Source organism: Toxotes jaculatrix, chromosome 2 (genome assembly GCF_017976425.1).
Source record: "Toxotes jaculatrix isolate fToxJac2 chromosome 2, fToxJac2.pri, whole genome shotgun sequence".
Lineage (NCBI taxonomy): Eukaryota > Metazoa > Chordata > Actinopteri > Toxotidae > Toxotes > Toxotes jaculatrix.
Genome location: NC_054395.1, coordinates 10,928,031 through 10,941,124, shown reverse-complemented (window position 1 = coordinate 10,941,124; position 13,094 = coordinate 10,928,031). Strand labels below are relative to the sequence as shown.

At 40.9% G+C, this 13,094-nt stretch overlaps 1 protein-coding gene across 1 annotated transcript in view; it reads left to right on the top strand.

Moving 5' to 3' along the window:
* The window catches only part of nphp4 (nephronophthisis 4), a 162,026-nt gene that overhangs the window by 115,464 nt on the left and 33,468 nt on the right, over positions 1-13,094 (top strand). The window contains exons 16-18 of the mRNA XM_041066153.1: positions 2,406-2,593; positions 10,296-10,456; positions 11,403-11,586. Coding sequence (XP_040922087.1) covers positions 2,406-2,593; positions 10,296-10,456; positions 11,403-11,586 — 533 coding nt within the window. The remainder of the gene's footprint in view (positions 1-2,405; positions 2,594-10,295; positions 10,457-11,402; positions 11,587-13,094) is intronic.

Genomic DNA, 13,094 nt, shown 5'->3' with positions numbered 1-13,094 from the left:
TTATTGTGTGACGCAGCTGCAAACTGTTCAACTCTTTGGCAAAATTTACAGTTTCCAATGAAAAGAGTTTTTGATGGATGTGTAGCCGAGATCCCCAGATAAACACGTTTTTGGCTGTGTCATGCAAAATGACATGTCATTTAACATGACATGTCATTTAACAACACATCTATGCAATGACGTCAGTGGAGTTTGACCACCAGCCATCCTGACGTGCAGCAGAGAGGAGGAGAAAAGTGGCCGAGGATGAGTCACATCATGGCTAATCAGTGTCAACAAGCACTTGAAATCTTGTTACAGGCCAAAAATTTCCCAAATTGCAGCTGCTTCACACAATAACATGGAATACTTGTCATCTTTAAATCACTTGTTTTGTCAGTTATGTCAGCCTCTGAGATCATAACGTTTACCTTTTTCTTTTTTTTTTTTTGTTTTTCAGTTAATGGCAGAGCAGTGTAACTTTCCTATGTAAATTTCAGCCACAGTAAGACTAAACTGAGCTGAGTTTGTGCCAAAGCTAAAACATCTTGTTGAAATTTGAACCTCTTTAAGGATAATTCTGGTTCGGGGACGCGGTGACATCGCCAAAAAGAAGTCAGACGGGGCAAGGAACGTGAGCAGTCAGACAGGGTGTAAACAAAACCGCAGCCAAATTATTCCCTAAACTCTCAGATGGAAACTTCCATCGCAGTTTACATGCTGACTTTCTGATTCTTTAACATGGCACACTGCTGTAGTTGTGAGTGCACACGTTGTGCACAAAACATTCATTTTTCCCCACCTAGGCTGAGCGGAGAGGTTAGTAATGACATGTTTCCTACCTCCAGCTTTCCCCAGCATGCCATCACTATCCTGTTTATTCCTAACAGGCTGGCAATTAAATCACTTCCTTTCTGCAGGCGAGTTGGAAGGAAGTTTGGTAGTAAAAGCCTTGTTACATTGTAAGATTACAAAAGCAACGCCTTTGGGTAAGTTGCAACACTGTTGTGTTATCATTTGGGGACGATGAAACAAAACAGATATTTTAATATCAAAAAGTATAGATTTTTATTTTAATTTGTGTTATTTCGGTATGAAATCTCATTCTGTTCCTCTGGTTCTTTTTCTTGGCCACCTTAAGGCAATCTGAGGTTCAACCTGAAAGCACACACTTGAGCATACGCCGCGTATCTTTCTGGCTCGCTGTAGAAGGCGGGGGTTACCTCATAATTATGACAAACAGGTATGGCAGGCAGGGGTTTAGGCAGCGGTAGCAGTAGCACTTAGGCAAGCAGGGAGCCTGTGGATAGGCAGTGTAATTTCTACCTCTCACCCGGGCGCCATAATTATCAATCTCGTCTGTTTACAGAATGAATATTAATGCCGGCTCCTCTGTGAAGATGGAGCACGGCAGTATCTTTAACGGTGGAATATCAGGGCGTGTGATTGACTGAGAGGTCACACACCGCTCTTATTGGATTCCACTTTGAAATCTCCAGCTCTGACGGCCTGTCCGTGGTCGCGGGGAGCCTCCCAGCTCCCCTCGCTTGTTTTCAAAAGCCTTTTCTGTTTTTTTTTCCTCATTATCCAACACCAGATGACTGATTGCTAATCTATTCATCAGGCAGAAACAGAAAGAAAGAATCTCATCGTGAAGCTCTCTCTTTATTTAATGGGTTCGGAGCCTGCAGCGGGCTCGCTGGGCCTTTTTGTGGGCCATCCACAGTTTGAAGCGTGCATTTAGATTTGGGTGTGTGTGTGCGAAGTCACACTCAGAGGGTGGTGTTTGTGTGAAAAGGAATACACAACTCCTGCAGGTTCTCGTAGTCACAGAGACTTTTCTTTTCTCCACAGGAGTCATAGTAAACAAAAACAAAAACAAAAAAACGACGTGTTTACAGAGCACTTGTTTGTTTACATGAACAGCAGAGATTTTCCGTCTTCTACAGATCTAATAAAAAGTTTTCATGCTGGCTTTAGTTTTGAGGAAGAAGCCAAGCCTTCCACATATTATGATTCAAAGGTGTAATGTTTAGTTTACACCTTCTCAGTGAGCAGTACAAATTATATCCACTGCTCAGGTGTGATTTACCCCTTTCAGTCCTAATCCACATTTTGATTATAGGGTTTTCACTTTTAAGGAGCTGGAAATCTGAATTACTGACTGTGGTTGATTTTTTTTTTTTTTTTTTTTTACTTGGAATTATCTGAAGTAAATCATTAACTGAAATGTGATTTACTCTCCTAGGTTTTAATGACATTTCCAAACATTAATTTTTAAATATGCCTGAACAGTTAATATTTAATTGATAATATTCAGGATAGCAAATCAATCACTTGTTCATTTCTTTATGTGCAGTGTTGCTGTGTGACTTTTAAATATTGCACTGAGTGATCATTAATCATTTACTTCTGTCTTTTGACAGAATACCAACGCCAGGTGCTGGTCCTGATTGGCCCAACAACATCTACTTCACCTTCCAGTTCTATCGCTTCCCACCAGTCACGTCGCAGCAGCTCAAACTTCTGACCAGTGCCAAGGTTCAGCACAAAACTCGCGAGCCACTTCCCTGTGTCCTGGCTTCCATCAACAAGGACGGCACTGTCAACTCTGGTAAGGATCCGCCGCTGCAAAAAAACTTTTCATTTAGTCGCTGAAATGAAGACTCATGCTCTCTATTATCCCAGGAACTGGAGACCACAAATCACACCAGCCGCCATACCACGAGTAATCAGTAGACATTATTATATTATTACATGTGTACTTGGTCAGACCACACCCACCTTCAAATCTAGCCTTCATTTATCTCAGCTACACACCTGTTAAGTTTTGTGGCTGTGTCTTGCACAGTTGTGATGCTATCATCTGTCCACAGACAGACAGCTAAACAGCTGAACACCTTTTTCTCTTACCGTTTCTAACAGACACTGGCTTCCAATCATCTTAGCATGGTATGAAACTCCAGGGACATGAAACTTGCTGGAGACAGCTAATCTGTTATAGTGATCAGCATGTCGAGCTGTGTTATCAATGTGTGGTTAGAGATCATCAATGTGTGGTTACAGCTGAGAACATGAACTGACAGATACATGCTGTTTGGTGCATTCATGTGCCTGTCAGAAGGTGGGAAGATGCATTTATCCACATAAAAACATATTGTATGCTTTGGTAAATACCCACGCACCCTTGTTTGTAAGTCTGTATTACAAACAGTGTTTGAATCGTATATCATGTTGCAGATTCTGGATATAAGTCGGGCTGTGATTGATATGACTGCTCTCCAGGTTAACATTGTAGAATCAGTGCCTACAAACTCCAAGCTCGTTCCTCTGTGCTCCACGATGTTCTCTGATGCTGAGGCACTTCTCTTTCAATCAGCTGAGCGGGCGCTGATTGATGTCAAGTCTATTCATGTAGCAACTAATGAAATGGAAGAGATATTACAGCTTCTGACATAGCGTGATATTGAACACACAAACAACGCCCCCCCCCCCCCCCTCCCGTTCCTACGCCTACCCATATTCTCCATTCCCCAGACACACACTTCAGTCTAAGTCCGTCAATATTTCTCTGTCTGTCTCTGCGTCTCTCTCCAGTCTCTATCATCCTGTGTGCAATTCCATAAAGCCCTCCTACGTTCAGAGAGATCCCTCCGTATATTCTCAGGCTAAGACCCTTTCCACTTTCTTCCTGACAACTGCTGAACATCTTATTTGAAGACTTAAACACTAATTAAGTTCATTCACTGCTTTTCTTAGTACTAATTGTTTCTTTTTCTTTCAAAACCTCATCTGTCTTTAGTAACTTTGCTTGATGAAGCGCAAAAAAAATAACTTGAATACCATTTACAAACAAATAAGAGCTACCCTTTCTCTAAATGTTATTTGAGTTTGTCACGAAATTGCTTCTGAAAACTTTTATTAGCTAAACTGGATCCAGTAGAAATTTTGCTCTGTAACCATACCATTAAAAGCAGATATGAAAAAGGTTTATGAACATTTGGAAATGATCTTCATTTTGGTTGTAATTGCTCCCTAAGTTACAAGTTTAAAGGTATCTGATTACAAACAAAGGCTAAACACACTTTTACACAAAAACAACTGGAGATTCTCTGTTTCAGATTTTATTGGAGACAAGGTAATTTGGTTTAATGCTACTGATGTTTACAAGACAGCAAGAAAGCAAAAGGGAAATAATGAATGAAAACTGAATTTATGTGTTACTTCTTGTTTCTATGCTGTTACTTGCTAAATTAGGAAAGACAACAGACAGAACAGCCAGGCAGCACTTGTGATTAAACAACTAGTCAGATAAAAATTCCTGTCACTGGAAAGACATCACAGCGATGCTTTTGACAACATTTAAAGTGAAACTAGGTTTCTGAAAGACAAAATAACACAATCTTCCTCCTACAAATACTCCTATAAATACTAGTGCTTTAGATTCATGAGCAACAGATGCAACTTTGTCACTGCAGCCTTACTTGGTCTCATATGACCACTGGTCACAGTGTAGGCAAACTTTAGCTAAATACTGTATAACTGACATTACTGACATTTTGCTGTCTTTCTAGCTCTTCCTGTGCTACAATAACAATAGTTTTATATGTGTGTGTGTGTGTGTGTGTGAGCACATAACGTAGGAGAGAAACAGATGAAGGGTGGCCCAGTCATATACAAGGTTTTGACCTAGTCTTGTTTAGTGGTTGTGCGCCTTCCTACCCTGAGGCACTTCTGTCTGCTGCTGCCTCCATGCTTCATTGCTGAGACAAGCTGTTGGTATTCAATGTGGCCTTGAGAAAATATAAAATAGGCCGTCGTGTTTTGTTTAGTTATTTATTTATTTATTTATTTTCATTTCAGGTTGTGTTTTCCTCTGTCATGTCCTCCACTGTTTATTCAGTCTTGTTGTCATGTCTCCGTCTGTGAAAACGATTGTCCTGTCGAGTCCTGTCTAAAACAGTGAGCTTCAACCAAAAGCTGAACTGTTGAATCTCTTGCATTTATTTTGATGGGGTCATGCTTCGCTTCAGCGGTTGTGACGACCAGCCTCTGTTGGTGGATTCCTTTAAAAGGACGCCTTTATACCGTATCTTGGTGTCATTGTGCTGGTTGGACTTGACTACCTTTTCAGTCTTCTTACAGATTGACAAAACATCTTAATTTACTAAACAAATCTTCTCTTTCTCCGTGCTTCTTTTTATTACTAAAAAGTAATTTACAAAATGTTCAGGTAACATTATTAGGTCTTGCCAAAGATGAAATGATGAACAAGATGGTGAGTTTGTGCACGGTGAAAGATTTTTAGCCACATGGCTCTATGAATGGAAATGTAGGTCAAAGTTTTGACTTATCCTATTCTAGGACCTGGACTTTTTATCATAAAGTTATCAACCATTTTAAATCAAATTCATAACTACTTTTGCTTAATTTGTAGCACCATTGAAAAGAAATTGCAGTTGCAAAATTACAGTTATTACACAGTGAGAAATCTACTATATCTTTCAGACAATGACTGAGGGAGATCATTTAATTTCCCTTTTCCAATAACACATTTGTAGTGATCTTATATTCCCTAATTGGACAAATTAATGTCAGTGTAAAACACTGAACGCTGGCTGTGGTTTAAATGATTAATAACCATATGAATGATTCAAGTATTGTACAAGATCAATGATCCACTGACTGCTCTCTCGTCATTCAGCAGGAGTGTGTGTGTGTGTGTGTGTTGGTGAGGGTGTGGGTGAGGGTGAGGGTGAGAGACAGAGGTTGATAGAGAATATGGAATCTGACTTTGAACTTCAAAGCTGCTGCAGTTATTCAGCGTTGTGATTCTGTGTCCTGCTCAGTGGAAGTTCCCCAGAAGACCACTGAATTCCTAAACCCCTTTTAGGCTTTGGGTGGACAATGCTTTCATGTCTCTTCATTTGCTCATTAGGACTCTGAAAATTAGTTTCAGTCTAACAATCAAGTTAGTTTTTTGGGGGTTTTTTTTAGCTACAGTTTAGATATTAGAATTTATGTCACAACGTGGCTGCAAGAGATGAACAGATCTGATCTGTTTTCAGATTCATTTCTTGCTGGGTCTGTTTTACAGGCAGGAAATGGGCTGAGCTGTTATTCAGAAATCTTCAAGTTGGAGTCCCAAACATCCAAATTTGCCAACAGCAGCTTTTATGGGAGGAAGAAAGTTCTGAATATTGCATGCATTTCCAACTTCTATAATTTATTACCCACCAAAAATGGTATAACATTTTTACTATTATGTGCAAGCTCTTAAAATGTTTAAACTGTTGGTAATAACAGGTACAAGAATTCATCAGGGAGCAATGGACTTTGCAATCTGTTTCCTTTGGAATAATGTGTATTTTGAGGACACAACAAGAGAGAATTTTTGGAATTTGAAAACCAGCAGTGGGACAACAGATCAATATGTGAAGTGTGTTATTCATGGTTACGTGTCAGGCATGGGAATCCTGTATGTGGCCTACACAGCCTGGGTCCACCCACATACAGTACCTGTTTGCATTTGCTTCCTGATTAGAGCTCTTCTGAAGACTGTGTGCGCCTGTTCAGACTGTGGTTGATTGACATGTCTGGGACTTGTGTTGCATCTTTTAAGGTGAATTCAGATTAAACACAAAAGCCAATTTTTGTGCTACAAACAATGTGGCAGTTGAACATGCATTAGGTATAGCTTGCTAGCAATGTACGCACCGAACATGCACGTGTGTTGTGTTATTGTGTTGGGTATGTGCGACAGCTCAGACTCAGAACTTAACAGGAACTCCATTTCTTTATGTTATTTTCTTCCTTCTCGCGGTTCTGTACATTTTATAATTGGTGTCAGGAAGCCTCTCAAATTAAAGCATCTAAAATTATTCAACTCGCAAGGATGCAACTCTGCATAAATAAATAATATGTTTTCCTCCAGGTACTGGAGAACCAGATTTGATACAGAAACCAAGCCTGTGGCTGTGATTCTATGGAAAGCTAAAAAGCTGTAGATCAGTGAAATGTCCTTCACCAGCTCATTGAACTGCCAACAAGATCAAGAATAAACATGTCTGTCTAATATTAAAAAAATAAAAATAAAAATTATTGGCAAATCCACAACACTCGCACAACACATATCCATGTGACAGGATATCCTCCAAATTAAATGACAGGATACATTGTTTGTAACTACAAACATTACAGAACAACACATATAAGCATTATCTGATCAGACGAGGTATAAGATATACCTTGTCAATCAAAATATGTGGGCCACTTGCTTTAGATAACGCAAAATGGAAATGTGTGTCTGAAAATGTATTTTCAGTGTTTCTGTAGAAAACCATCAGAGAGTGCATCATATCTGACAAAGTGCATCATATCCCTGATATTACCGAGAGGAACCCTAAGTGACCAGAATGTGTTTTTTTTCTCTTTGAACAAAAGGTCAGTTTCCTGCTGCTCTGGTTTGCATCAGTCTCTACATCTGTCTGTACACTCTGTGCATCCTCGTTGTTTTCTTAGCCTGCAGGCTTCGCAGCGTTGTTGAGAGTTGTTGATGCCCGGCAGGATTTTCTGCCTGCCTGGCCTGCTGTGTACACATGAGGCAGGCCATTCAGGTTTTGGGAGGTGTGGGGGGGTGGGATGTGTGTGTGTGGGGGGGGCTAGCTGCTCACAAACACACAACCCTGTACAACCCCTGGTCCTGATCTGTCATCTTCCCTGTTTGTGAACACACACGCACACACACGCACACACACATACACACACACACACAACATACGCTCTCCCTCTGTGCTCTCTTTGCCACCCGTCCACCGCACACAAACCCAGAGCATGCAGGGAGAATTAATGGTCCAAGTGGAGAGAGTTGGCGGGTGGTTGGGGAGAAGGGGAGGAAGAGGGGGAGGTGAAGGAGTAAGGTTAAAGGAAAAAGAGTTCTGAAGCAGCACATAAATATCAAGACTGCTTTGGTCTTTGTCTCCCTCCCCGTGTCTGTTTCTTGAAGGCTGTCAAAAAAAAGATCTGTAATGGTCTTTTGGTAAAAATCTAATATTATTGTCACTGTTGTCTCCTTTATATAAAACGCAGGCTCCCCTAGTCACTATGTTTATGTCCCTTTTTAAAACAATTTCATTTCAGATATCTGATCAGAAAAAAAAACATTCCAGCGTGGGTGGATTTTTTTCAGCAGTCTGTGAAACCTTCACTGTAGCCTACCTCAGCTTTAACCTACACTTAAGGAGCTGCAACCCACCCAGATGAATTTCATTTTGTCTTTCACTGCAGAGTTTTAGTGTCTCCTGGTGGCCTAAATGCAGTTTCAGAGGCTTTTCTACCTTGTAAAGAAGAAAACAGAACATTACTGCATTACATTGTCTGATAAATTCAAACTTGAAATTAAGTTTTGGGTCTGTAAATTTCTTTCCGCACTTAGATAACTGTATGCCACTAAATAATTCAAGCTCAGAGATCCACTTACTAGCTTTTCAGAACTTTCAACTGCATCTCTTAAGTCGTCATCAAACATCAGCTGTCTGTGAACACCAGACCAAAACCAGTCCAGAACATCAACTGGTATAGGGTCAAAGTCAGTCATCATCAGTCACCAGGAGTCAGTGGACGACCCGAGAAAGACTAATGACACCTGAGCTTGTTCCATTCACTGGTGATGACCATGAGATGCTCTAAAAAGCTACTAAAGGATCTTTGAGTTTAGATTTTGCATGGATGAAAATTTGAACATCTACAATTCTATGACAAGAGGGCATCCTCTATCTCTATCTGATATGGTTGAAAGCTCCAGGAGAGCTACTAAATGTATGCGTGTGAAGATTTTCCTCCAGTTCATGTCAGAGGAGCTTTCACTGCGGGGTTGTCACCAAAGGTCGCCATGACTCCGCTTCTGTGCAGCCGACTGCTTCTCCACACATTCAGCTTATGGGAATAGAGACGGTCTGGGGGGCTCTGATACACAGTTTGAAATGCTGTGGGGGAAGAATTCTGGGAGTCGAGTTGGCACGCAAACCCACACTCACACCTTTAATACACACACACGTTAACATTAACACACCACTGCAGGTTTGGTGTACCCACTCACCAGCTGAGTTGGATCACTGATAGGGTCAGTTTCATTTGAACTGCTTCAAGTTAGAGAATGACTCAGATTTCAAGTCGGTACGCTGCAGAGCCGTCATCAGACAATCACAGGGCACTCCTTTCACATTCTCCAATTGAATCTGGGCTTTTACTTTAAACTGATTTAATTACAGTGAAAATGGCTGGTGTGTGTGCGTCCCTGCGTGCGACCTTGCAGGAGTGGACAAAATAAATAGCTACCAACGCCAAGTATCTCATGAGATTTTCTGCCGCCCGTTGTCCTCAGAACAACTCCAGCTGTCAAACTGTGTGTATAGTAATTTCTCAGAGAAGGAAAGCCTTTTTCCTCTGAGTGATGAAGAGAGAAATTTACTCCTCTTAAAGGTCCAGAAGTGTTGATTGTGAATCTGTTGATTAAAGTCATGACTTTATCCCGCTGTTCGTGAAATCACTCTTGAGGTTTTTTGGCAGTGTGTTAGGAACCATTATCATCTTGAATTATGGGAACCCTAGGGTGCTCCTGATTCTGTAAAATGGCCTCATACTCCCTGGTTATTGTACTCCCATGCAGCGCAATCATCAGACCAAATGACTTACTGTAGATGGCTGCTGTACCACTTTAGATCTGTCCACAAGGTTGACAGTTGGTTACAGATATTATTACTTCCTCCAAATTTAAACCTATCTGGATGAAAGAAAAGATTAAAATAGTGATCAGATCCAGGTTGTGCATGTTTTATTGTGTGAAGAAATAGATTTTTACACATTCCTGTCAACAGTCTAATGCTATATCTCTGACAGATAGCTAAGGCAAGGAAGACAAACACAGCTAGCTAAAAAAAGATGGATATAAACAATACAAGTCTTGAAAACTCTGCGTTGTTAAAGTTTAATCTTGAAGGTAATGTTTTCAACAGTTTCTTTCAGCCTCAAGGATACACACAGTGTGTTTTGGTGGGAAACACTGACTGTAAAAATGATGTTCTTTTACAAGAAAGGTTGTAAACAGGAAGCCATCAATTAAGCCTTCACAGGCTTTTTTTATTGCTCAGTGCAGTCCATTAATATTTGGACAGTGACATCTTTTGCAGCTGTAAATCTATATTCCAGATGTTCAAGGTGTTCTTATCCATATTAGGTTAACAGTGTGTGATTCATGACAGCTTTTATATATAGTTCCTATTTTTGAATAGTCTGAAGTCTCCTCTCCCCGTGTCCAGGCTCTCCAGGTCTGCAGGTGCAGTTCAGAGTAGATGATGGGTTCCTGAAACCAGGAGAGAAACGCTGGTTCCTTCGCTACCTGGCCCTTCACACCATGCACATTGACATCTGGGACAGCGACTCATTGCTCCTCATAGGATCTACTGCCATTGAGCTCAAGGTATAATGCATGAGGTCAACTTATGTTTCAAATGTGTTCAGATGAAAGTGAGAAGCTGTGATTATTAGCTGTAGTATTACAATGTAAACTCCAACCCCAGAGTTAAGCATTAAAAAAAGAAAAAAACATGTTCTGTTTACACATGCATTGTCAGATCATGGCACGCCTTTATCACAATGCAGTGATTGGATTCCAGCAGTGTTTGCTGCTTTACCACATTTAGCAGAGTGAACCTGGCGTTTCAGAGAACACCTCTGCTGACAATAGAGTGTCAAACAATCACAACTCATTGTATAAGCAAGGTGTTCTCAAAAACAAAAAACAGACATTTCATAAAATTGTAATATGTCTAAAAGGAGCAGAAATGATCTTAGTTTTCGAGATATTCAAACACTGTGGCTGTTTAAACAGAATACATGTTTTTTGTGAACAGGAAAAGCACATAGGAGTTTAAAGTCTTTGCACCAGAGTGCAACTCCCTCTGTTTTGAACAACCCCAGTACTATTTAGTGTTGCTCCCTGAGCAGTCTGTTGATTTGATCACAGAGTACTCAGCAACTTTTCCTCCTATTTTAACCTCTGAAGAAAAAACAAACCACACATTAAAGGCTTTTTTAATTTTGGTCTTTTCAGCTCTGCTATTTTCAACTCTCATGCCAGCCTTCGGGTGGAATTGATTTGTTTTCCAACTTTGTTGTCATGAAATTTCTAAAGCATTTAATGAGTAAGAATCAAAGCAGTAATTTACAACTGGGCAGAGCTGTTTTGAACTTGACCTCATCCATTTAGAAATAACACGAACTCCAACAGTTCCTGAGCCGTTGATGTGCTTTAATTTTCTTGCTAGTCTGTTTTATTATTTTCCTCCTTGTCTTGATCGGAACATTTGTATTTATGTGCATCCGTGTGAGTAAATGCATCTTATACCCTTTTTTTGCATCCCCAGTATATGTTGCGTCAGGGTAGACCAGGAGTACAGGCCCTTCAAGAGGTGGAGGTGCTGACCACTGATTACGTGGGAGAGGACACCCCACTGACGAGTGCAGACTTGGGTCGACACTCAGCCTCCGGGCCCATGACGGTCCACACCGTTGTCAGGGGCCGGTTGCACATACGCACGGGCAACATTGGTAAGTACGCCAAGAATCTTTTGACCCCAAATAGTTGCCGTACTTTGCTTAACCAACATTACATCAACATTGAGTATCAATTCTAGTCAATTCTTTAATGGAAAATGCAAAGAGTTATCCTCTGGTGGCCATGAATATCTAATAACAACATCCTCAGGTGTAACAAAATGTTCAGCACTTTCAAATGCATCTCATGGTCTTCACCAACAAATGAAACTTGCTCAGGTGTCATGACAGGCCAATAGTTGATATTTTGTCACACGCACTGATCTCAAGGCCAAGAATAAACTTCCATGATCAACATATTTAGGCTCTTCTTCAAAAATGCCTGATTGTTAATTGTTATACAGAACAGACAGAAAGTTTTGATATTGTTCTCCTTAACACAGAACTAGGCAACTAATGAATGAGCATAAGATGCTGTATGGTTTCTGTACTTGTTGCTGTTGAATGAAGTATTTCGCAAGAATTTATCAGACAGAGAATAAATCTAGTACTGCCCCCACGAGGGCACAGAATAGAGTTTAGAGTGAATGCACAGAGATGAGGGCTGTTGGGTAATTGTGTTCCCAAAACATAAAGCTAAATGTTTTTAAAGCCAGAAAAACAAGAGGTTGTATTTGTTTTAGCTTTCTATAGAAGATCCAGTCATCCAGTTACCAGGATCACTCAAATCTTCTTCTGCCTCTGAAATATTTACAGATGTTTTATATTCAGGTCATATTCCATTTGGAGCCTCAGATTATGAAATAATGTCGTCTGTTTACTTTTATTGATGTGTAGAGTTGGGAAATGACAGTGAATTCCCAGGGCTGCTGCTGCTGCTGTCGAAAGTTCCCATTTTCTGGAGGTGTGCAGCCTTGCAAAGCAAACACAGAGCCAAAGTGAAATATCTTGATGTGATAGTTCCACTCCGTCTAGCAACTGAGCACCTTTCCTCTTCCCTTCCTCTCATCCAATTTGGGCCTGGTGTGCCCCCGCGGCGTGATGGCAGCTGACGATAGCTTCTTCGCCATTAATCAACTGTTGAAACGATACTCCCTCTCATAAACAATGCATCATTCTCTGGGCCTCAGAAACTCTGCGGAGTGCCATTGTTGGGGCTAAATATGCCAGCACTTTCTCATTGCGCTTATCACTCGAAGCAGGTTGAGAGCGCAGTGGGTTATTGGGTGTGCTGGGTATGGAAGGGGGGAGGGTTGTGCCTGGCATGTAAATTCCAATCAAGGCTCAGATATCCATCAGGCGCCCTGGCCGACAGAATTAATTTGGGGAGGGAGGACTCGCAAGCACTTTTCTTTGTTTCTGCTTCCATCTGTCGCTGCCTTTCTCACACTCACGCTTCTCTCTTTATCACGTCTTCCTGTTTTCTCCCATTCATCCGTTTACCTCTTACCCTTCTTTCACACACTCTCTCTTCCACCCTCTGTCTGTCTTTTTGTTTTCTGCTCTCACCTCCCCTGTATCCACTGTGTTTTTTCTGCGACTGTCATCAAGCCGAAGTGAAT